General features: G+C 43.6%; 2 protein-coding genes across 7 annotated transcripts in view; both read left to right on the top strand.

The window, feature by feature from the left end:
* Positions 1-1104: 1104 nt before the first annotated feature.
* Positions 1105-9341, top strand: LOC106565590 (cyclic AMP-dependent transcription factor ATF-7). 3 transcript variants are annotated; one of them, XM_014132879.3, is made up of 13 exons: positions 1105-1186; positions 2430-2491; positions 2628-2724; positions 2918-3045; positions 3149-3307; positions 3583-3746; positions 3825-3918; positions 4076-4195; positions 4420-4617; positions 4954-5013; positions 5230-5418; positions 6025-6130; positions 7543-9341. In XM_014132879.3, the coding sequence occupies exons 2-13, from the start codon at positions 2444-2446 to the stop codon at positions 7773-7775; spliced, it is 1596 nt and encodes a 531-aa protein (XP_013988354.1). In that variant the 5' UTR covers positions 1105-1186; positions 2430-2443; the 3' UTR covers positions 7776-9341. The 3 variants fall into 3 exon arrangements, with proteins under 3 accessions (XP_013988354.1, XP_013988353.1, XP_013988355.1); XM_014132878.3 differs by having other exon boundaries at positions 2918-3051; XM_014132880.3 differs by having other exon boundaries at positions 2918-3051; positions 7516-9341.
* Positions 9342-10192: 851 nt separating this feature from the next.
* Positions 10193-25826, top strand: part of LOC106565592 (disco-interacting protein 2 homolog B-A) — an 80364-nt gene continuing 64730 nt past the window's right edge. For all 4 annotated transcript variants that reach the window (XM_045691640.2, XM_082959234.1, XM_014132884.3 and 1 more), the window contains exon 1: positions 10193-10439. In XM_045691640.2, the coding sequence (XP_045547596.1) occupies positions 10355-10439 (85 nt within the window). In that variant the 5' untranslated portion in view covers positions 10193-10354. The remainder of the gene's footprint in view (positions 10440-25826) is intronic.

Below are 25826 nucleotides of genomic sequence, written 5' to 3'. Positions count from 1 at the left end.
AACATCGTTTCAGAGAATTTGGCAGTACGTGCAACCGGAGTCACAACCGCAGACCACGTGTAACCACACCACCCCAGGACCTCTACATCCGGTTTCTTCATATGCGGGATCATCTGAGACTAGCCACCGGGACAGTTGAAACTGAGGAGTATTTCAGTCTGTAATAAAGCCCTTTTGTGGGGAAAAACATTCTGGTTGGCTGGGCCTGGTAGGTGGGCATGGCTCCCATGTGGGCGGGCGTATGCCTTCCCAGGTCCACCCATGGCTGCGCTGTAATGTGAAATCCATAGATTAGGGCCTAACAAATTCATTTTTTATTGATTGATTTCCTTATATGAACTGTATCTCAGTAAAATTGTTGAAATTGTTGCATATTGCATTTATATTTTTGTTCATTATATGTGCTCCCCACACTGTACTGTCATTAGTCATCCTGTTTCGTTAGCCTGCCTAAGTATGCTGCAGAGCTGTCTTACAAAATCATTTTACTAGTTCTTCCAAGTAGATACTCACACTTTCACAAACTGTCTCTGTCCCTCTCGTCATTGTGTTGTGTACAATCCTCTCATGCGGTCTAAGCTAATGTAGCAGGCGTAAGTGTATCCGTCCAGAGATCTGTATATAATGATGAGATGATCATGTCTCCGCCCTAACAATGGGAGTTGTTGTCCCAAAGAAACGCACTTTTTGGACAGATTTGGGGCGAAAGTGCCTTTTCTTTTCTTTGTTTAATAATCAGCACTGCTAAAACTAAAATGTTTTGCTTATAAGGTGGGGGGGGAGGGGTCCCCCAACCAAATCTCCTTTAGGGCCCCCACAAGGCTAGAGCCGGCCCTGGAAGGATACCATACATAGGGACTGCAATTTTCCACAAATATAAAATATTCTGCCATTATACGTATGTGTAGGCTTGCATTTACATCAAGCATACAACGTACAATGTATCATATTATGATGAAAATGTTATGAGAAACACCGGGATTTGTCAATTGCAGGGCTCTCATCATATTTATTTTTTGCCATTTGAGGACACATACAAACCGCCTCCTGTTTACATAATCTCGGATTTTTCACCCCAGTAATCCTGTTACGTAAAAAATTGAACAGTTTCACCTCTCGCGCGATTTCAACTCAACGCAGGCAGCGCAGTGTAGGAGTTCCAGCAGCGGAGAAGTAGGGACGTTGGGTGAGTTTGTAAACATTTGACTTGCTTGTGTTCAGATATCAAGATTTTACCAAATAGTCTTTGTCGGGGAACAGATGTATTGACCGTCTGTCACATTTACCTTCCCCATCCTGAAATACTTATTTGACGCGCCTCGAATTGTGTCAGTGCATTAACGTTAGCCTAGCCAGCTAACATAACGTTAGCCAGCTAACTAGCCTGTGTGTTCTGTACAATATCATCTGGGAAGGCGTTAGCTAGCTAGTTTTTAGCTGAAAAAAAAGGGGAAGGTAAATAAAGCTAGCTAATTTAGCAAAGAGACCGCTAAGAAGCCCTTTTAATTCGCTCGGCCGTGATTGCCAATGTGGTTGATCTGCTGTAACCTTACTGCCTGTACCAAAACATCTCATGTGATGATGATGATGATGGCCTGTCAGATTTTGCATAGTGAGGTCCATTCTTCGTCCTGTCTGACATTATGTTGCTAGCTAGCTATATCTAACTTGACGTGCTGTTGTGATCATTGGCCCATAGTTAGCCATCGTGCCCCTTGTTAGCTAACGAACTAGTTAGCAGAGTCTGTTCGGTAGTTTCTGTTTTAGTTGAGATCATATACACATTAAAACCAGGGTTAAGACAGTCGCTAACGGCATGGTGCGTTAATTACGCAGATTCTGTTCCAAACCGTTTTGCAACAGAAACCGTTTACTCCAAACAGAAAACGTTTTGCAACGAAAACGAGTTTATATTGGAAAATATTCAACTTGGTTCCTCCCGGTTTAGTTCCATTTGCTCCATTTGGTTCTTAAATGGTTTCCGTTGCAAGACGTAATGAATTGACCCCATGTGAACTGCGCTGTTTGTTGACAGTCAGCAGAGAGGAGGCCATTTAACTATGACAATAGTAGCTAAAAGGCGTATTTTACTATTCAAAAACACTAACTAAGACTCACATTTTTACTTCCCAGCTGAGACATATGTTTAATAACCTTTTTGTCACCCCCAAAAAATGTAATGTCAGCATTAATATATTTGTTTGATACTAATGTTAGCGTTTTTCTTCGTTGTAGTGTAAACAAGGTGCTTTAATTGGAAATACTGAACATGTAGGCAGTAGGAAAGCCTTATGAATATCTATTTGTTAACCCTAATGTATTAGCCAATACAGAATGTTTTTTATATTTTTTAATCTACCAAGATTTTAGAGGCAGAGACAAAATAACACACTTTCATTCTCTTCCTCTCCCATACCTCTTTATTGCAGGATCTTTGTGTGAGATGGGGGACGATCGACCTTTTGTGTGCACCGCCCCAGGCTGTGGACAGGTAGGGTGTAATTTACCCTCCTTTTCTCTTCATCCCTCACTCTCTTTTCCCACTCTCCCTCCTGTCTTTATAGATCTCAGATTTTAGGAGCCATCAGATTACTTTCACCAGTGTCTTGCGTTTTCTTTGTGTACAGAGATTTACCAATGAAGACCATCTATCAGTCCACAAACATAAGCATGAGATGACCCTAAAATTTGGTCCTGCCAGAACTGACTCCGTCATCATCGCAGGTGCTTACCTTTACTATTCCTAGAATTTCTCAATTTGACTGTATGAGAAAATTATGAGAGAAACATATTTGTCTAGCTATCAAACCAACACCACCCTGTGTGGACAGATGAGCAATCTCTGTTGTTGACAGAGGGGATTTACCTGTACTATGAAGCCTCTAAACCAGTATCTCCTCTTTCTCTCTACCATCAGACCAGACCCCCACGCCCACCCGCTTCCTGAAGAACTGTGAGGAGGTGGGTCTGTTCAATGAGCTGGCCAGCTCCTTCGAACAGGAGTTCCGGAAGGCCCATGAGGACGACCAGAGGAACAAAAATCCGGTGAGGGTGAGGACGGTGGAGGGGCTAGGATGGGTTTGGTTTTTAAACACGGGTAGTTTGACCAATTTATTAATGTTGTGTCTGATTGTTGGTCCCCACACAGCTCCCCACCCCTCATCTTCTGGCCCCACCCCTACAGACCCTGTCTGGGGTGAAGGAGGAGGATGAGGGGCCTCTGGAGGTTGACTCCTCCCCCCCAGGCAGTCCTGACTCCACCTCCAGCATGTCGGACAGTAGCAAGGAGCCAATGGGGAGAGGAAAGGTATGACTTGGGGGCGGGACGAACAGGTTGTATGGTTGAACAGATTAATCGATGTGTGTTCTTTCCTCTTGTCAAGTTTGCATGGTAACTTGGGTGAGAGAGAGAGAAAGGAACAGTGGTGGCCAGAGAGTAAAGTAATCACTTAACTATGAGGCAAGTAAAGATGTCAGCAAAAAGTAGACAATTAGTGGGTGTCTTAGTGGGTTCAGCTCAGCGGTCTGTAGTGTTCAACTCCCACCTGGGTTTCTCTGACTGGATGTGATGTATGTTGACAGGAGACTCTTCCTCCTCCACGGCCAGTGTTGAGCTCCACCCCCACGCCAACCATTGTACGGCCTGGGTCCCTCCCCATTCACCTTGGTTACGACCCCCTGCACCCGACCCTGCCGTCGCCAACTTCTGTCATCACACAAACCCCACCCTCCAACAGACAACTGGGGTGAGTCTAATCTACCAACATCTGTCTATATTTGTATTCTCTCTGTCTATTTCATTTATACCAATCTCCTGTTCTCAGCTCTCCGACAGGCTCCTTCCCACTGGTAATGCATCTCCCCAACGGACAGACGGTCCCTCTCCTCCCCAGCCCAAATATGACCTCAGTCATATCTGTGAGAATCAATCACGTTTATTTATAGTGCCCTTTTTACATCGGCAGTTTTAGTGAAAGTAGTAGATGTCTAATTAACAATAACAGACTTGATAATGGCAGATATTGGTAAGTGTTATTTTGTCCTCTTATTTAGTCTCTTCTTGTGTAATGTGTAGCTGGCGAGGCCATTTAATATGGTGCCCAACATCCCTGGGATTCCAGGCCCTCCGATTGGTGGGACCAGCAGCGGCTCCTCCTCCCCATCTGGGTATAGTCTACACTCCGAGGCCAAGATGGTGAGAGGCCATGCACTGGCGGACACACACTACACACCACACACAGAGTTATGGACCAAATAGCAGTGGGCCTACCCATGGCAGTGGAAGGCACAGGGTTTCAAAGGGAGGCAATGTTACCAGTAACTGTTAATTACCAAAATAACTTGTAGTTTTGCAACCCTAGGAAGGCATGTTGTTGACATCTGTATGGCATTTCTGTGTGTGTCCCTCCCTCTCTGTAGAGGCTGAAGGCGGCGCTGACCCAGCAACAGCATGGCCCGGGGGCTCAGAACGGGGCTGGAGGGGGCACAGGGGGAGTGGGAGAGGGCACAGGGGGGGTGGGAGGGGGGCCAGGGTCCAGCCCCGCTGTCCCCCAGAGACATGAGCAGAGCCAGCAGCCCTCGCAGCATTCTGACACCCCCTCACCTGCACAGCCACAGGTAAAACACATACATACTGATACAATACCTAAGGGTCAGGTGGAATCTGCTAGAGGCAGGATGGCCTTTATCTCCAGAAATTATAAAAATACTGGAAAGAACACTGAACAAACTAAAAGCTGCTACAAACCATGTTTTGTAGATGAAATATGCTGGCAACTCTGTAAAGGTATTGATAAGAGAACTTCTCTGCAGATTCCGTCTGACCCTATATATTTGGTAATGCATTATCTCATGTCGCTTGCCTGTATTTGCGTACATTTTGTGCACAAACAGTGAATACAAAAATGCACAGGCACACTCTCATGCATATATGATTTACATATACTCACACAGCAAACCAGCAGTGGCTCCTCCTCTCCATTTGGGTATAGTCTACATTCAGAGGACATGATGGTGAGAGGCGTATACACGGGCACACTTTGAAATACACATTCAAATGCACTTTTACACTCTCACACACACAAGCTCACACTCTTGCATTTTCTCTCTGTCTGTCTGTCTGTCTCTCTCTCTCTCTCTCTCTCTCTCTCTCTCTCTCTCTCTCTCATACACACACTCATGCACACACACCTAGTCCAAGGTGTATAACACCCTCCCCGTCCTCCCCAGGTGTCCCCGGCCCAGCCAACCGGGGGTAGGAGGCGGCGGGGTGCGGAGGCCGACCCAGATGAGAGAAGGCAGCGCTTCCTGGAGAGGAACAGGGCGGCAGCGTCTCGCTGCCGACAGAAACGCAAGGTTTGGGTTGGCTCTCTGGAGAGGAAGGCAGAGGATCTGGCCACCATGAACGTCTCTTTGACCGTGAGTCTACTGCACTATGACCGTAACTGGACCTAGACTGTAACTGTCTATTACAGTCAGTTACAATAGACCATAAAAGGCAATGAGAAGGGCAAAGGCAATATGTAACTTTTTGGGCGACCTGACCAAATTCACATAGAATTGTGAGTTATAGATATGTCATTCTCGTTGAAAGCAAGTCTAAGAAGCGGCAGATCTGTTCTATGGTTTATTTCTATGCTTCCCGTTCTTAAATTTTGTTTTTGCGTCTTCCCTTTGGTTTTGTACACCAGTTGAAAATACAATATTTTTGGTTATGGAAAATATATTTCACAGTGGTTTAGATGGTACAATGATTCTCTACACTATACTTGCTTGTTTTGTCACACAAACTGAAATTGGGTAAGTATTAACATTTTAGCAACCAGGAAATGGCGGAGCGATTTCTGCATAGTGCATCTTTAAAACCATGAACCCGTCTGATTTGTATTATACTGGTAGGAGCCCTAATATGATTCTCGTGCCCATGGGGTTTTGGTGTATGATTGCCAGTGGTTGAGAAGACAAATGTTGTGTGTACATTGTCTTGTGTGTTCATGCCTATATGTGGTGTTCTGTTTCTATCAGAATGAAGTGGGTCTGCTGAGGAACGAGGTGACACAACTGAAACAGCTGCTACTGGCCCACAAAGACTGCCCTGTCACTGCCATGCAGAAGGCGGCTGCCTACTTAGGTAATTAAGACAACATACACTACATGACCAAAAGTATGTGGACACCAACTCGTCGAACATCTCATTCCAAAATCATGGGCATTAATATGGAGTTGGTCCCCCTTTTGCTGCTATAACAGCCTCCACTCTTCTGGGAAGGCTTTCCACTAGATGTTGGAATATTGCTGTGGGGACTTGCTTCCATTCAGCCTCGAGCATTAGTGAGGTCAGGCACTGATGTTGGGTGATTCGGCTTGGCTCGCAGTTGGCGTTCCAATTCACCCCGAAGGTGTTTGATGAAGTTGAGGTCAGGCCAGTCAAGTTCTAACACACCAATCTCGACAAACCATTTCTGTATGGACCTTGCTTTGTGGACTTGGGGCATTGTCATGCTGAAACAGGAAAGGGCCTTCCCCAAACTGTTGCTAGCTGGAAGCACAGAATCGTCTAGAATGTCATTGAATGCTGTAGCGTTAAGATTTCCCTTCACTGTAGCTAAGGGGCCTAGCCAAAACCATGAAAACAGCCCTAGAGCATTATTCCTCTTTCACCAAACTTGACAGTTGGCACTATGCATTGGGACACGTTCTCCTGGCATCCGCCAAACCCAGATTTGTCTGTCGGACTGCCAGATGGTGAAGCATGATTCATCACTCCAGAGAACGCGTTTCCACTGCTCCAGAGTCCAATGGTGGCGAGCTTTACACGACTCCAGCCGACGCTTGGCATTGCGCATGGTGATCTTAGGCTTGTGTGCTGCTGCTTGGCTATGGAAACCTATTTCATGAAGCTCCCGACGAGCCGTTATTGTGCTGACGTTGCTTCCAGAGACAGTTTGGAACTTGGTAGTGAGTGTTGCAATCGAGGACAGACAATTTTTACGCGCGACACGCTTCAGTACTCGGCGGTTCCGTTCTGAAGGCTTGTGTGGCCTACCACTTCGCGGCTGAGCCGTTGTTGCTCCTAGACGTTTCCACTTCACAATAACAGCACTTACAGTTGACTGGGGCAGCTCTGGCAGAAATTTGACGAACTGACTTGTTGGAAAGGTGGCGTCCTATGACGGTGCCACATTGAAAGGCACTGAGCTCTTCAGTAAGGCCATTCTACTGCCATTGTTTGTCTACGGAGAGTGTATGGCTGTGTGCTCGATTTTATACACCTGTCAGCAACGGGTGTGGCTGAAATAGCCAAATCCACTAATTTGAAGTATGTCCACATACTTTTGTGTATGTATAGTATACATGAATCAACTATCAATCACACAAGTCTGTCATTCACTCCATCTGTTTGATTTTTAATTTAGTGTCATTTATCTGTCCCCAATCAACTTGTACATCCATTCACCCACCTACCGATCCAACTCATCCATCTAATCTATTGCTTGCCTGTCACCTCTCTTTAAGGGTGAATGTTTCTCTCTCTGTCTGTAGCTGCAGGAGGAGAGGAGAGTTCCAGGGATCCCCCCTCCAAGCCTACGGGCTCCACAGCCTTGGTCATCCAGCACGGGCCTTCGGCCCCTGTCCCCAGCCCTGGTGCCATCACCGTCAACGGGCTGAGTGTATGCGCGGCTGAGGCAGTGGCCATGTCGGTCCTGGCCGGGATGGGGGCGGCCCACCAGGGAGGGGTCCTCATGGCGCCACAGCCTCAGCCCGCCCCCAGATGATGCGCAGGGAGCCAATAAGAACTGTAGGAGGCCGGACTGGTACAATTATGTGAGAGATTGAAAGGGACCTGATTTGAAATCTGAAATCCCATCAGTTGTTAATGGGGGGGAGTGAGAAGTACTATCTCCAACCTATGCTCTGACCTTGGATACAGTGGCAGCCAGGAAAGGATGTTGGGAGTTGACATCCTGTCAAAGCCACAGAACCCCCCCCCCACACACACACACACACACACACACACTTGCTCACAGCCAATGATAATCACTGAACATACCGAGTAGTCCCACCCCTTTTGCCCCTTTTCTGATGGATCCCTGCTTGGAAGCACTGTCACTGCGTATATACAAGCGTATGTACATACTCACACCCCGTGACATACACACACTCGATCACCGAATGTAGTGTGTTTTTGTCTATTTGCAACTCGCTCCCCTGTCTACAGTGTAAATCTCTCCTTACATATTTATCTTCTTCATGCAGCTGTTAATCCATGGGGAAACTCTTTTTAGGGCTGAATAAGCGTGAGATATTGTTTTCCCTTTGTCATGGAGTGAGCCAAAGTATGAGTATATTCAATGTCTGGCCTTTTTAAAAATTTGTATTATTATTGTTTTTTTATAGGAATTCTGCATTCTGACAATGTGTATGAAACCCTTATTGACTGCATGGATATTAGAGGAGACTGATGAAGACCACTGTCTGTGTGCTGGTGTCTGCTCATATTATTGCTGGTTTTTATCATACTGCTTTTCTCTCCCACTTTTTAAAGTGATATCAAATGACTGATGCAAACAATGACAATGTCCTAATGTAACACTTGAAATGGTTAGGTTTTAGATTATACTTTATGTAGTAATCAACAAACTTTTCATTAGATTTATAAGTCATTTACTTAATCTAAGTTGAGAAAAAGTAGTGCAATATATTTTTATATTCAAAACATATTAATGTTCCTGCATTTAGCTAAAACGTGTGTAGTGAATACAGTGGTAGAATGGTTTGTTCTAATTCAATGAAAACCAATTACATTCTAAATGATAAGAGAAAATGTAAACCTACGACATATTCTTGAATGCAAATCTCCAATAGGGGACATCTATATGGAGTTAAAGATCATGTCCTTGTCTCGGGTGCTTTCCAACATTTAAAAAACTATACTGTCTTTTGGAGTATATCACTTTTGTAAGACACGTCACTGAAATATTTGTTATGAAATGTCATTGAGTGATGTCTTTTTTTTTCACATTTTGTGTTGAGGAATATCTTGTTTGTTTCATCTTTTTTTTAACATGTCAATGTTCTATTCATCATTTCGTTATTGCTGTAACTGAACCCTGCGTCACGTTCCTTTCCCCTCGTGTTCTGTCAAGAGGATGGGTATGTCTGTCTTCAACAGTGAACCCAGAGTGTAACCTCCCACAAACTATTATGGAATTTGTCTCCAATCTGTCGAGAGGGTGTTTTTCCCCAAAAGAATTACACCTCAAGGCGGGGGAAATTTAACTTGTGTATAGTCTCAACCTAATAAAAGATCTCTGGCAAAATAAATAAGTTACTGGCAACAAGGGGTTTAGGTTAATCTTTTTCATGCTTAGTATCTATCACCTTGGTATAGAGCTCCACGACAGTAGGAGCAGAAGCTGTCTGATGTGGTACTGGCTCAGGGTGCTCAGGGATTAGGATGGGCTGGTGGCATACGTGTACACAACAAGCACAGGAAACGAGAAGGCTTCTGTATGTCAGAGCGCGAGATAGACCCTGCGTGTGACTGTGTATAGACCATAAGGGGAGAATCCTAACTTCCACTAAATTTATTTTTCACTAAGTCTCCCACTGACATGAATGCATGACTAAGTGAAAATTTGACTTATGTGGAAGTTAGAATTAGCCTCTAAAATTGTGTTCCAGACATAATTTGTGTGATGTTAGGATATTCATCTTGTCATGATATTGCAATAGTTGACTGACCGATATTATGAACCATAGTTCCATAATCAGTAGCCAAGTGTGTGTTCAGTCAGTGGTGTGTGAAATGCTCTTAAACATTCATTTTCCAGACAGCAGGATTCACAAACTGGTGGGCCGAATTTGAAATGTGGGTGGTTTTATTTGGCCCCCCAAGTTTTTTTTAATGTTCATAGTCTGACATAAAAGACTGTAAAAACACCAGGAATCAGCTCCAGTGATTTTAATGTAAGAAATCTGTGCCCAAGTTTTCCCACGCATAATAGAGAGACACGTGATTGTATACAAATGTAAGCAATGTTTGAAATTATGTTCCGGCCCCCCACCAACCGCTCAAGAAAATATAGATGGCTGAATCTCGTTGATGATCCCTGCCATACAGTAACGCCAGGGGGGGCAGGGAGTCTATTGATTTTCTGCTCCAGTCACAACCATTAACATCAGACATGATCATGTGACAGATTCCTTTGGTGAGTTGTTCATTGCTCACAGTTATGGCGGTGTTAGGGAGTCGAAAGGATGGAGTACAGTCTTGATTTTTGCTTTTCTCGTTGACTCAGGAACTTGTCACCACTTTTAATTTCTTAACATTCTACGTTTTATTCCTGCAACGATGGCGGACCGAGGCGTGGATATGTTGGCACTACCGAAAGAGGTCAAGGACCAATTGGCGGAGTTGGATTTGGAACTGTCCGAAGGTAAGGATTTTAGACGGGGGAAAGAGAAATAGGTGTTGTGTCCCGTAAACGCTCCTACGTGTAACAATCACCCGTCCGCTGTCAGTGGTGAGAACTGCAGTCTATAACCGGGCAAGCACGACTCCCTCCCCCTGTTATGTTGCCGCGGAGGATGAAAACACTGACCTATTTTATTTTCATTTGATTACCCACTATAGTTAATGTAATCAAAATAGCATCGTTATTATTTTCGCCTGCAATGGCATAGTGTTTTTGAGCAATGAGGATATAGAGAGATGGCAATTTTATTGGATAAGGCTTTTGATGTACTATCTGTATGATACTATAGCTTATGACTTGATGTTTTTTAATAAGGTTTTTTATTTATTTATACTTTACATAATACTTACCATCAGAAGTAACCATAGCTCTCAACATTAACACAATCTTCCAATTTGCTTTGTAGAGTCAGTGCATTTTTCTCTAGTAGCTCGGATATAAATTGCCTTCATGTAATTTACAGTATCAAAAAGGAGATCATGGAGGTTTTCCTCCTGTCAGAAATTAGGTCAAGGCTCTCTTCCTCATCACGTAGTTATTGTGTCTGTTTCTCAAGTGATAGTGCTGTTGAAATTATGCTGCACGTTCCCTAGACCTACAAGGCAGTTGGCTGCTAAGCTCTCTTGTTAATGTGGGAATGCAGCGTTTGCCTTGTTTTGACAAATGGCAATGATAAAAATAAATAATATGGTGTTATGCAAGTCTCCTCCTTGGTGGGTGAATCACAGTATTGCTGGATCTGTGCCATGCGGTTCAAAGCACCCCGGAGTGTATGAGTAATGTAATGTTTCAGTTTTGGAGAGGAAGGAGAGAGAATGCATGTGATGGAAGAGTAGAGTTACCATTGGTGACTGACTTACTGAAGTCAATTCTCTCCCTGAATCTGCTCCCCTCTCTCCCCACTGTGTGAACATTGAATAATAGTACAGTTTCACACTGTGCCTATTGAGCTCTTCACAGCTTACCGCTGAAACTCATGGCTCCATGGAGTCATCATGGATTCCAACTGTCCAGGTCTCACCCAGACACAGTTGGATGAAACTGCTGATCAGTAAAGAACACCAGGTGTGGAGAAAAGTTTTCAGTCATTTTCCAAGGCCTCCATACTATTCTGCCACCACCAGACCTTTGGTTGTGGGCCCTGGCACTTGTGATTTTCCATCAAATCTGCTGAGTATAATTACAAAATGTGTTTTATTTGAGACAAAAAAAGTTACTTTTGTCACTACTCACCTGTAATAATCATTCAAGAGTTGCTTTCTGAAACGTCTCAAAGTAAGGACATTAGCCTAACAAGAGAATCATAGTAGAATCAAATAGCCTGTGCACATCATCAAACATAGCCCCCCTGGGATACAGCCACAAAGATGGCCTCTCAGTGGTTACAAACTAATCAAAACAACTCCCTCAAAACAACATGGTCTCAGAGCATTTTGTATTAGTCTGTATGTAAATCCGAGACACTCCATTTAGTACATGTTACGTTTCGTATGGTATTTATTCATTTGTGGATGTCCATCATCCATTTCGTATGACATGTTACAAATTGCAATTTGTATGATATGTTACGAATTGCAATTTGTATGATGTGTTACGAATTGCAATTTGTATGATGTGTTTCGAATTGCAATTCGTACGATGTGTTTCGAAACGCAATGTACAATAGGTTACTAATTCCAATTTGTTGTGACTAACGTTAGCTAGGTAGCTAACATTAACGTTAGCTTGCTCTAGGGGTTAGGGTTAACTAGCACGCTAAGTAGTTGCAAAGTAGCTAAAAAGTAGTAAGTAGTTGCTAATTATCTAAGATGCTGAAGTTGTCCGTGATGAGATCCATCGTTCATGTTATACGCCATGTTATAGACGTTCATGTTATACGCCAACCCATTCACCCCGACCAACCACCCTCCTTCCGTTTTTGCCTTAAGTAACCTATTTTATGTAACCATACCAAACGTAACACATCATATTCATTTTAGTGTCCCAGATTTACGTTTACTATATTGCGTCTAGCTGTTACTGAGACCAGTCTGCTCAAAAATTGTGAAATCTATTTTACATTGATCAAATCAATTAGATTGGGCTGTTTAATATGTCACAGGGCACTTCTGAAAAAGTCTGAGTGATGGAGAAGCCTTAATTCACTGTTACAAACGGTGGGTGAACTCACTTCTACTTGTGGTCTCGTTTAATAATAGACAGCAATTAACAGTTTGGTTAGTGAGGGTTCGGAGTAGTGCTGCTCTCCTTAGGATCACACACACAGATAGAGAGAGAGAGAAAATAGACAGGAGCACCTATCTATTAATAATAATGGCATGGCACATTTTATGATGTTCTGCATAAACAGACTGTCTCTAGTTTTCTGCTGTGTGTGCAAATCGAGTGTAAACGTTTGAGAGTGTCGTTGTGTGGCATACACTGGTTGTGGGATTTTTGTTGATATGGGGTTTTTGCTTTAGTGACTGAAGAGCTCAGCAGTAGTTGTAGGCCTATACAACACTACTACTCCACTGTAAATGCCAGCTTGCTGTATGCTTATTGGTCCGTTGTCCTCAGACATTTAGAGCAGTAGTTAACTACCCCTGATAAGACCTACCAGCTCCAAGTGTAGGCCTATCCCTTGACAATCTCTGTAGTTACATTAACAGACAGTGTAGGCTTATTAAAATGTAGCCTAGATACATGTTTATTAGGATACATAGTACTTTGAATGATGAGTGTTGAAATGGCCTGTTGTTGTGGTGTTATGGCTCAAGTTTGAGGTGTTTGTTTATTCCCGCCCATCAGCCCTGTAGCCCTCACCTAGTCCACTGACTCCACTCACACACATAATCCATTTTGAGCCCCAGCAGCACTTAGCACCCAACGATTGATTCACCACAAAGAGACGCCTGTCTCATTATTCCAGCCATACTGAGCTATGACCAGATGGCCAGACCGGAGTAGCCATGTTTGTAGTTCCATCAGCCTGCTGGTGGTTGTAGTTTAACTGTAGCTAGTATCATACAGTAAATGAATTGGATCAGTTGGAACTGGAGTCTATAAAGGCTTCAGTAGCACAATAACTCAATAGAAACTCAAAACCCCCAGTGCGGCCATCATTCAACTGAAAGTTTCTGTCACAGTGGCGAAGGGAGGACGACATGGTGCACTCTATATCCAACAGTCCCCCCCCCACCACATTTATTTAACCAGGTAGGCCAGTTGAGAACCAGTTCTCATTTACAACTGCAACCTGGCCAAGATAAAGCAAAGCAGTGCGACACAAACAACACAGTTACACATGGGATAAACAAATGTACAGTCAATAACACAATAGAAAAAAAATGTCAAAGCTGTTGCTGTAAGCACATAGCCTACTCTCTACTATCTATGTTTTGGGAAGTACTTTATCAGTATTATGCACCAAAACACATCATCTATTTTAATGGACTGCCAGTACATTTCCATTTATATGGAGGAGTAGCAGTCTATCCGGAGTCTTCTTAATGTTTCTCATGCATATCCTTTACATTTCTAACAATCAGCCCATTGTTGTCACTCTGTCCCAAAGACTGGACTCCCATGGCAACAAATATAGGAAATATGCACCATTGCAGTGGTGGTGGTGGATTATGTGCGTGCGTGTGCGTGTGTGCATATTAAAGGGATACTTCGCAGATACCTATAGACTTCCAGTTATTGCGCTAATGCTAGTTAGCATTGGCTTGCGAAACTACCTCTTACTTCCTTTACACTGGACACAGAGACATGAAAATGGTATTCATCTGACACTGGGAAGTAGATAAAGGGCCTCATTGCCAAAATCCTGAATTATCCCTTTAAGGTCTCCCCTACACCCAGCTCTAACCCCGGTGACTGTGGGGACACAATGGTAGCCATTGAGAGGATCAAAGCCATGCTGGCTGGAAGCTCGGCTGGAATTCAAAACGCTCAACCACAACCCTTTATGTGTTTTAAGCTGCTCAAATGAACTGTATGTGTGTGTGAAAGTGAGCTAGCTGTACAGTTACTGTAAATATGACTCACTCACTCACTCACTCACTCACTCACTCACTCACTCACTCACTCACTCACTCACTCACTCACTCACTCACTCACTCACTCACTCACTCACTCACTCACTCACTCACTCACTCTCACACACACACACAATGTGTGCCCCTTTACCTGGTTTTTGTGTCTCCTACCTGGTCTCCAAGGTCTGTGTGTATAGTGTGGTGTAATGCTCTGATAAGAGCTGAGTGAATGGGATTCCCTTTGGCTTTGCTCTGAGCCCTGTCTCTGTCTCAGTGTGGACTATAGTGACTTGTGAGTGTTTGTCCAGTCGTGTGTGTGTGTGTGGTGTGTGTGTGTGTGTGTGTGTGTGTGTGTGTGTGTGTGTGTGTGTGTGTGTGTGTGTGTGTGTGTGTGTGTGTGTGTGTGTGTGTGTGTGTGTGTGTGTGTGGGGGGGGGGGGGACTGTCTGTTGATGTGGGGAGGAGAGGCAGGTTTTTCAGCACAGCAGCCTGTTCCGTGCTGAGTGGAGAGGGGGAGAAAAGAGAGAGACAGTTGGGGGAGAGAGAAAGAGAGATTACGGTTGTGTCTGCGTCTCCCAATCTAGGTCACAGAGCATCAGGAGGCAACACGCCTGGCTCATTTAGCCCTCTGAGTCACAGTGGGCCAGTACTGCTGCTGGGGATCTCGCTCACTCTCTCACTCATCCTCTCTCTCTCTCTCTGACGCTCAGTCGCTTGTTTTCTATCTCACTTAACCCTCTCTCTCCCACTGTCTATCCATGGCTCTGTCGCTCATTCCCTCTCTCTGTCCATCTCTACATCTGGTATGCTTTCTCTATGGCTCTCTCCTTTCTCAGCCTTTTTCTCCTTCCTACCCTTGCACTTCATCACCATAAACAAGGCAGTGTAGAATGGGGACTGTGTGTTTGACTGTAACAGTGTGTGTATGTATGTGCACGTTTGGGATTGTAGCCAAAATGTAGCTTCCGCGTCAGTGTCCTCACAGTGTGTTGGCCACAGACACACACAGGGCAGGAAGATGCTTCAGCCTATCCATTGAAAAGCTCATTAACTGTAACTGAGGAGCTGTGCACTGATCTCCGACCATAGTTAAAGGTCAGTAATAACCAATAGAGAAGGAAGCACAGAATCAGTGTGTGGCACATATTGTAGAAAAACATTTGGATATTGGCAGAGACATCTGCAGAAATGTCCCGAGGAGTTCTCTGTTTTGGAAATGAAGCATTTGTGTTACATAATAGCATGCACCTCACGCTCAAAACTCTCTCTCTCTCTCTCTCTCTCTCTCTCTGAGAGATCAAATTGTATTTGTCACATACACATGGTTAGCAGATGTTAATGCGAGTGTAGCGAAATGCTTGTGCTTCTAGTTCCGACCATGCAGTAATATCTAATAAGTAATCTAACCTAACAATTTCACAACTACCTTATACACACACCAGTGTAAAGGAATGAATAAGAATATGTACATCAAAATATATGAATAAGCGATGGCCGAACAGCATAGGCAAGATGCAGTAGATGGTATAGAGTACAGTATATACATATGAGATGAGTAGTGTAGGGTATGTAAACATTATATAAAGTGGCATTGTTAAAAGTGGCTAGTGATACATTTATTACATACATTTTTCATTATTAAAGTGGCTAGAGAGGAGTCAGTATGTTGGCAGCAGCCACTCAATGTTAGTGGTGGCTGTTTAACAGTCTGATGGCCTTGAGATTGAAAAACAGCTTCTGTCTCTTGGTCCCCGCTTTGATGCACCTGTACTGACCTCACCTTCTGGATGATAGCGGGGTGAACAGGCAGTGGCTCGGGTGGTTGTTGTCCTTGATGATCTTTTTGGCCTTCCTGTGACATCGGGTGCTGTAGGTGTCTGGAGGGCAGGTAGTTTGCCCCTGGTGATGTGTTGTGCAGATCTCACCACCCTCTGGAGAGCCCTGCGGTTGTGGGCGGTGCAGTTGTAGTACCAGGCGGTGATACAGCCCGACAGGATGCTCTCAGTTGTGCATCTGTAAAAGTTTGTGAGGGTTTTAGGTGACAAGCCACATTTCTTCAGCCTCCTGAGGTTGAAGAGGCGCTGTTGCTTCTTCTTCACCACTCTGTCTGTGTGGGTGGACCATTTCAGTTTGTCCGTGATGTGTATGCCAAGACAGAGAGAGAGAGAGATGTTATCCATGAGCCCAGTTCATTGGTGGACTCTGAATTATGGAGCTGAGTCGATTCTGCCGCAGTACACTGAGTTAATCTGCAGATCCCTTACCGTCACGTCAATGAGCATACTGTGCCTGTTAGCGTTAGCTACTGTTTATACCACACTAGTTGTCTTTACATTATACAGTCTTTTCAGTACTTTACAGTGTGAATTATAGGCCAACATGGCATTAGTTTAGTGTTGTAGGCCTATAGCATGACTTAGCATTAGCAGTCTCAGACAGTGCTTGGCATGGAGAATGCTACATGTATGGCACATATAATAATACAGGTATTCCCAAACATTTTCATTAATTTTTCTTCACATTTTCAAACAGTCCATTTATATTTTCCAACGGGGCTATACATTCGGGTGAGTTCTTTTTCTCGCCTGAGTAGCCTCATTTCACGGCCAAAAATAAAATTTGAGAGTGCCCTGACCCTGGTGCTAGAGGTGGTACACAGCTGGAGGTTGAATGTTTTGAAGGGGTACGGGACTATAAAAAGTTTGGGAACCACTGTAATAATAGATGAAGAGACCTGCTTCCCCCTCCTCCACCCCCAGACAGACAGATCAACCGCTGGCACGGCCCATTGGGGATTATAGTCAGACAGTCTTGCCTGAGGGGTGGGCACTGATGATCACCACACACACACACACACACACACACACACACACACACACACACACACACACACACACACACACACACACACACACACACACTACAGCTCCGGGGTGGTGGGGGGCTTGGACACCACATGCGCAGGGTTGCCATGCACACAGAGGATCCCCCTCTATCTTGGGTTTGTATGTTTTATTATAAAGATTAAACCCCGGAAGATTACAACGCCCGTAAGCCACATTGACAGCCAAAACCATAGTAACACAATCCAAAGGGCTGCTAAGCTTTTAACCTCTTGGGGCTATGTGGGACGCTAGCGTGCCACCCGTGATGCACCCTATCAACAGCAGGTGCATTTCAAGAGCGGCAAATTTGAAACCAAATAAATGTCAAAATTCAAATTTTTCAAACATACAACTATCTTACACCCTTTGAAAGATAAACATCTCCTTAATCTAACCACGTTGTCCGATTTCAAAAAGGTTTTACGGCGAAAGCATAAAGTTAGATTATGTTAGGAGAGTACATTGACAATAGCTGTGTGTAATGTTTTGTCAATTCAAAGACAGGCGTCACCAAAACCATAAAACCAGCTAAAATGATGCACTAACCTTTTAAATCTCCATCAGATGACACTCCTAGGACATTATGTTAGACAATGCATGCATTTTTAGTTCTATCAAGTTCATATTTATATCCAAAAACAGCGTTTTACTATGGCGTTGATGTTCAGGAAATCGTTTCCCTTCAATAACCGGCAGTCAAGTCAGCACCACAAATTAAATAATTAAAATTAGAAAACATTGGTAAAATATTATATTGTCATTTAAAGAATTATAGATTTACATCTCTTGAACGCAATCGACTTGCCAGATTTAAAAATAACCTTACTGGGAAATCACACTTTGCAATAATCTGAGCACTGCGCCCAGAAAAATACGCTTTGCGATACAGACAAACGGCCACGTTGGAGAGATCTAAAATCGAAAATACTATGTAAATAATCCATTACCTTTGATTCTCTTCATCAGATGTCACTTCCAGGAATCCCAGGTCCATAACGAATGTAGTTTTGTTCAAAAAAGCTCATCATTTATGTCCAAAAAGCTCCGTGTTGTTAGCACATGATCTAAGCCCGCCGGACTTCACTTCATGAACGAGGGGAAAAAATATATTTACGTTCGTTCAAACATGTCAAACGTTGTATAGCATAAATCATGAGTGCCTTTTTTAACCAGAACATGAATAATATTCAAGGTGGACGAATGCATTCTCTTTTAAAATGTTTTGGAACGAGGGTACCCAACATGACCTCGCGCGCCAGAGTCTAATCGGCCATCACCGTTCCAAGGCTCTTGTTCGGTCAGATCTCATAGTAGAAGATTCAAAACACTTTGTAAAGGCTGGTGACATCTAGTGGAAGCAATAGGAAGTGCCAAAACATTAATCAGCCCCTGTGTGTTTCAATGGCATTGGCTTAAAGGTAATTCAACACATCAGGTATCCACTTCCTGTCAGAAAATGTCTCAGGGTTTTGCCTGCCAAATGAGTTCTGTTATACTCACAGACACCATTCAAACAGTTTTAGAAACTTTAGGGTGTTTTCTATCCATATATAATAAGTATATGCATATTCTAGTTACTGGGTAGGATTAGTAACCAGATTAAATCGGGTACGTTTTTTTATCCAGCCGTGAAAATACTGCCCCCTAGCCCCAAAAGGTTAAAGCTATTATTATTATAGAAGAAGCATATGACAATCACAGTAGGGAGAGAAAGTGTTCTCTTAAGAACTGATACGCAATCAGCTCTTCTCACCCTCGAACTCAACCTAAACTGTTATGAGATACAGATCTAAAACAAAATTCTATGAGGCCTAAACTAAGGACACTATCTACTCCACACACCCACATGATCACAAGGAAATGGAAATCATTCAACTTCATTTGAGCCATGGAAGTAGGCGAGGGAGGGGGTCGAAAAAAACACTCCCGGGTTCCCTAAGGATGTAAAGGGCCAGACACACCGAGAAATCTGACTGCCGATAGGTACTTAGCGCTTCTGCCCAGAGTGTTAGCCATTAACTTTTTGTTGATCACATATAACAGTTTTACCTCCGATTTGCTACGTTTAAATACTCCAGGCCACAAGGTGGCAGTAGCTTGTCGGGCTTGTGCCTGCTGTAGCTAATGTAAGCTAACTGGCAAGCTGCGCTAATGTTGTTGCTAGCTAGAATTTGTAATAAGCTCTTGTTGATACTAACCAGTTGGCCACAGCTAGATAACTAGCGTAGCTAGCAACATTAGAATTTTATCACAATGGATTCATTTTTGAATGAAGCAGCTGTCTGTTAGCTGTTGAGAGTCGGTGGAGTAGCTAGTTAGCTAGCTATGGTGTGCTAAACTGGCACTGGCAGTATGGGCTAAAGGGAATTAAATGATTTCTTCATGATCTTGCTAGACAGCTAGCTTGGTAAAGCATGTAGTGTTGTGTGCATTGTGCTTACCATCCCATTATTTTCATATGAAGTGTTTGTGACTGCCTGGCTCAGTCAATAAGCTAACGTTAGCTAGCTAACTATGTGCGGGTGCAGATGATCAAACTGAACCGAACAAAAATCTTTCAAGCACAAAACTCCTTAGCTTGTTGTAAAAAAATTCAAATTTAAAGACTTGCTCTAGAAAGAAATATGTATTATGCAGCTTTGTTTTAGTTAGAACAATTCTGATTTAAATGGAGTGGATTACACCGGGAAAAGGGCCCTCCCTTTGACCTTTTTCTTGTCACTTCTGTTTACTCCCCCAGGTCCGGGGGTGTGCTATTTTCACAGCTGTTATTTTTGCTATTTTCGTCCGCGCTGCTCGTCCGCGCTGCTCGTCCGCACTGCTCGTTCACTGCTGTTTGACTGCTTGTTTCTACAGCACCAACTTGGGAGTTGGTCATCTCCCCTCGTATAGTGTCCTCCGCTTTCTCTCTGTTTGCTGTACTGGTGTGTTTTTTAAAATTTTTTATTTAAATAAAAAAATATATATATATATATTTCACCTTTATTTAACCAGGTAGGCTAGTTGAGAACAAGTTGTCATTTGCAACTGCGACCTGGCCAAGATAAAGCAAAGCAGTTCGACACATACAACAATACAGAGTTACACATGGAATAAACAAACATACAATCAATAATACAGCAGAAAAAAGTCTATATACAGCATGTGCAAATGAGGTAGGATAAGGGAGGTAAGGCAATAAATAGGCCACGGTGGCGAAGTAATTACAATAGTATGAAGCTAGGGCCAGCCAACGAGAGCGGAAAGGTCGCAGTGGTGGGTAGTATATGGGGCTTTGGTGACAAAACAGATGGCACTGTGATAGACTGCATCCAATTTGTTGAGTAGAGTGTTGGAGGCTATTTTGTAAATGACATCGCCGAAGTCGAGGATCGGTAGGATGGTCAGTTTTACGAGGGTATGTTTGTCAGCATGGCTGAAGGATGCTTTGTTGCGAAATAGGAAGCCGATTCTAGATTTAATTTTGGATTGGAGATGTTTAATGTGAGTCTGGAAGGAGAGTTTAGTCTAACCAGACACCTAGGTATTTGTAGTTGTCCACATATTCTAAGTCAGAACCGTCCAGAGTAGTGATGCTGGATGGGTGGGTAGGTGCGGGCAGCGATCGGTTGAAGAGCATGCATTTAGTTTTACATGCATTTAAGAGCAGTTGGAGGCCACGGAAGGAGAGTTGTATTGCATTGAAGCTCTTCTGGAGGTTAGTTAACACAGTGTCCAAAGAAGGGCCAGAGGTATACAGAATGGTGTCGTCTGCGTAGAGGTGGATCAAAGAATCACCAGCAGCAAGAGCGACGTCACTGATGTATACAGAGAAGAGAGTCGGCCCGAGAATTGAACCCTGTGGCACCCCCATAGACACTGCCAGCGGTCCGGACAACAGGCCCTCACACTTAACTCTATCAGAGAAGTAGTTGGTGAACCAGGCGAGGCAATCATTTGAGAAACCAAGGCTGTTGAGTCTGCCAATAAGAATGTGGTGATTGGCAGAGTCGAAAGCCTTACCCAGGTCGATGAATACGGCTGCACAGTAATGTCTCTTATCGATGGCGGTTATGATATCGTTTAGGACCTTGAGCGTGGCTGAGGTGCACCCATGACCAGCTCTGAAACCAGATTGCATAGCGGAGAAGGTACGGTGGGATTCGAAATGGTCGGTAATCTGTTTGTTAACTTGGCCTTCGAAGACCTTAGAAAGGCAGGGTAGGATAGATATAGGTCTGTAGCAGTTTGGGTCTAGAGTGTCTCCCCCTTTGAAGAGAGGGATGACCGCGGCAGCTTTCCAATCTATGGGAATCTCAGACGATACGAAAGAGAGGTTGAACAGGCTAGTAATAGGGGTTACAACAATTTCGGCAGATAATTTTAGAAAGAGAGGGTCCAGATTGTCTAGCCCGGCTGATTTTGTAGGGTTCCAGATTTTGCAGTACTTTCAGAACATCAGCTATCTGGATTTGGGTGAAGGAGAAATGGGGGAGGCTTGGGCGAGTTGCTGTGGGGGGTGGAGGGCTGTTGATCGGGGTAGCCAGGAGGAAAACATGGCCAGCCGTAGAAAAATGCTTCTTGAAATTCTCAATTGTAGTGGATTTATCGGTGGTGACAGTGTTTCCTAGCCTCAGTGCAGTGGGCAGCTGGGAGGAGGTGCTCTTCTTCTCCATGGACTTTACAGTGTCCCAGAACTTTTTTGAGTTTGTGCTACAGGATGCACATTTCTGCTTGAAAAAGCTAGCCTTAGCTTTCCTAACTGCCTGTGTATATTTGTTCCTAACTTCCCTGAAAAGGTGCATATCACGGGGGCTATTCGATGCTAATGTAGAATGCAACAGGATGTTTTTGTGCTGGTAAAGGTCAGTAGGTCTGGAGAGAACCAAGGGCTATATCTGTTCCTGGTTCTACATTTTTTGAATGGGGCATGCTTATTTAAGAGGGTGAGGAAGGCACTTTTTAAAGAATAACCAGGCATCCTCTACTGACGGGATGAGGTCAATATCCTTCCAGGATACCCGGCCAGGTCGATTAGAAAGGCCTGCTCGCTGAAGTGTTTTAGGAAGCGTTTGACAGTGATGAGGGGTGGTCGTTTGACCGCAGACCCATTACAGATGCTGGCAATGAGGCTGAGATCTTGGTTGAAAACAGCAAAGGTGTATTTGGAGGGCAAGTTGGTTAGGATGATATCTATGAGGGTGCCCGTGTTTACGGATTTGGGGTTGTACCAGGTGGCTTCATTGATCATTTGTGTGAGATTGAGGGCATCAAGCTTAGATTGTAGGATGGAAGAGGTGTTAAGCATGTCACAGTTTAGGTCCCCTAGCAGCACGAGATCTGAAGATATATGGGGGGCAATCAATTCACATATGGTGTCCAGGGCACAGCTGGGTGCAGAGGGTGGTCTATAGCAAGCGACAACGGCGAGAGACTTGTTTCTGGAAAGGTGGATTTTTAAAAGTAGAAGCTCAAATTGTTCGGGTACAGACCTGGATAGTAAGACAGAACTCTGCAGGCTATCTCTGCAGTAGATTGCAACACCGCCCCCTTTGGCAGTTCTATCTTGTCAGAAAATGTTATAGTTAGGGATGGAAATTTCAGGGTTTTTGGTGGTCTTTCTAAGCCAGGATTGAGACACGGCTAGGACATCTGGGTTGGCAGAGTGTGCTAAAGCAGTGAATAAAACAAACTTAGGGAGGAGGCTTCTAATGTTAACATGCATGAAACCAAGGCTTTTACGGTTACAGAAGTCAACAAATGAGAGCACCTGGGGAGTAGGAGTGGAGCTAGGCACTGCAGGGCCTGGATTAACCTCTACATCACCAGAGGACCAGAGGAGGAGTAGGATAAGGGTACGGCTAAAGGCTATCAGAACTGGTCATCTAGTACGTTCACAACAGAGTAAAAGGAGCAGGTTTCTGGGCGCGATAGAATAGATTCAAGGCATAATGTACAGATAGAGGTATGGTAGGATGTGAGCACATTGGCGGTAAACCTAGACATTGAGTAATGATGAGAGACATATTGTCTCTAGAGACGTTTAAACCATGTGATTTCATCGCATATGTGGGAGGTGGAACTAAATGGTAGGTTAAGGCATATTGAGCAGGGCTAGAGGCTCTACAGTGAAATAAGACAATAATCACTAACCAGGACAGTAATGGACAAGGCATATTGATATTAGGGAGAGGCATGCGTAGCCGGGTGATCAATAGGGGTCTATTGAGTGGTTGGGCTGGCTGGAGACACGGTGATTCAGACAGCTAGCGGGCCGGGGCTAGCAAGCTAGCAGAATTGCCTTAGAGGGACACCTCGACGGAGGAAAGTCTGTTTTAACCTCCGCGTGCGGTGACGTCGATAGACCAGTCGTGATGGATTAGTAGGGTTCCGAGTAGCAGAGGGGTCCAAGTCCAATTGGCAAAATAGGTATAGTGTGACTTGGGTGTGTGTTGCTTGTGTGCTTGCCATTTCCCTGGCTGTGCTTGTTTCAGTAGGCGGGATATATTTGCGAACTCCTGTAGCTCATAGCAAACTTTTGTACATTTCTTTCAAGAAGAGAGACACAGAAGCCCAGCTAGCCTAGCTAGCCTGTAGTGTTTTGCTGTTCGTTAGGCCTACTCATCTTGTTGGCTGACGAAAAGTAAATGTGGACAGTTCTTCTGATATATCTTAAATGTGCAACTCGGAATTGTATAAGGACACGCGCAGTTGCATCCCCGATGTGTCTGTCTTCACTTGTAGCCTGTGAGAAAGACCCGGTCACATGATGGAGAGCCATGTGAGTGAAAGTTGCTTCGGAGCACGTAGTACTCAGGGAGAAGGGAATTCTAATTATTATATTTAGCCAAAGTGCACAACGGCCGCTGGCCGCAAAAGGCATGGATGTTTTTAGGGTGCATTACAGCCACACAAAGGGTATGCCTTTGGGAAATTCGAGTCATTATCAAGTGCTTGTCATGTTGTGCATGGGAGAAACAAAGGAGAGCTCATGCCTTTCAAGCAACTTTGTACAAATCATCATTAGAGTCGCATCATGCAGCATATATATATATATACTTTAGTTGTTCTACAAATGTTGGGCTATATATATATATATATATAAAATTAACATACATTTGTTGGGCTATATATATACCTCTATCTACAAATGTTGGGATATATATATATATATATATAGCCCAACGTTTGTAGAACAACTAAAGTTACATTAATAACTCCAAATTTAGCTTCTAGGAGTACCTATTTCTTTGTTAACCGCTTAACTTCTTTTGGGCTCAACTCCCGTTAACGGGATCGATTTGACAACATCCGGTGAAAAGACAGAGCGCCAAATTCAAAAAATAAATAAATAAAATATTTACATTTCATACAAGTGCAACACACCAAATTAAAGCTTAACTTCTCGTTAATCTAGCCACCGTGTCAGATTTCAAAAAGGCTTCACGACCAAAGCAAACCATGCGATTCTCTTAGGACAGCGCCCAGCATACCAACACATGAAAATCAGATTTCAACCCGCCAGACGCAACACAAAAGTCAGAAATAACGATTTAATTCATGCCTTACCTTTGAAGAACTTCTTCTGTTGGCACTCCAATATGTCCCATAAACATCACAAATGGTCCTTTTGTTCGATTAATTCCATCGTTATATCTCCAAAATATCAATTTATTTGGCATGTTTGATTCAGAAAAACACCGGTTCCAACTCGCCCAGCATGACTACAAAATATCTAATAAGTTACCTGTAAACGCTGTCCAAACATTTTAAACAACTTTCCTAATACAACTTTAGGTATTTTTTAACGTCAATAAAATTTAAGACGGGATAAACAGTGTTCAATACCGGATAAAAACAACGTGACGCGTGTGACCTGGAGCGCGCATCAAAACATTAGAGTGCACTAGGCTGGACCTTCGTTCTGAACTGCCGTACTTCTTCATTTCTCTAAAGAAAAACATCAACCAATTTCTAAAGACTGTTGACATCCAGTGGAAGCGATAGGAACTGCAAGCCAGTGCCTTATAAATGTAGATACACATAGAAATCCCATTGAAAACAATGTCACCTCAAAAAAAAAAAATCCTGGATGGTTTGTCCTTGGAATTTCGCCTGCCAAATAAGTTCCGTTATACTCACAGACATAATTTTAACAGTTCTAGAAACTTTAGAGTGTTTTCTATCCAGATCTACCAATTATATGCATATCCTAGCTTCTGAGCCTGAGTAGCAGGCAGTTTACTTTGGGCACATTTTTCATCCGGACGTCAAAATACTGCCGTCTAGCCCAAAGAAGTTAACCTGTTTTAGGATAGGGGGCAGTATTTTCACGGCCGGATAAAAAACATACCCAATTTAATCTGGTTATTACTCCTGCCCAGAAACTAGAATATGCATATAATTGTTTGATTTGGATAGAAAACACCCTAAAGTTTCTAAAACTGTTTGAATGGTGTCTGT

This window comes from Salmo salar, chromosome 12 (assembly GCF_965601325.2).
Source record: "Salmo salar chromosome 12, fSalSal1, whole genome shotgun sequence".
In the NCBI taxonomy this organism is placed as follows: domain Eukaryota; kingdom Metazoa; phylum Chordata; class Actinopteri; order Salmoniformes; family Salmonidae; genus Salmo; species Salmo salar.
This window is presented reverse-complemented; position numbering and strand designations above follow the sequence as displayed.

Coding starts and splice junctions, on each gene's coding strand:
- LOC106565590 (XM_014132878.3), top strand. CDS start 2,444: ATGGGGGACGATCGACCTTTTGTGTGCACCGCCCCAGGCTGTGGACAG. Junction 3,747..3,824: donor CCCTCCAACAGACAACTGGG/GTGAGTCTAATC, acceptor TCCTGTTCTCAG/CTCTCCGACAGGCTCCTTCC. Junction 4,196..4,419: donor TACACTCCGAGGCCAAGATG/GTGAGAGGCCAT, acceptor CCCTCTCTGTAG/AGGCTGAAGGCGGCGCTGAC.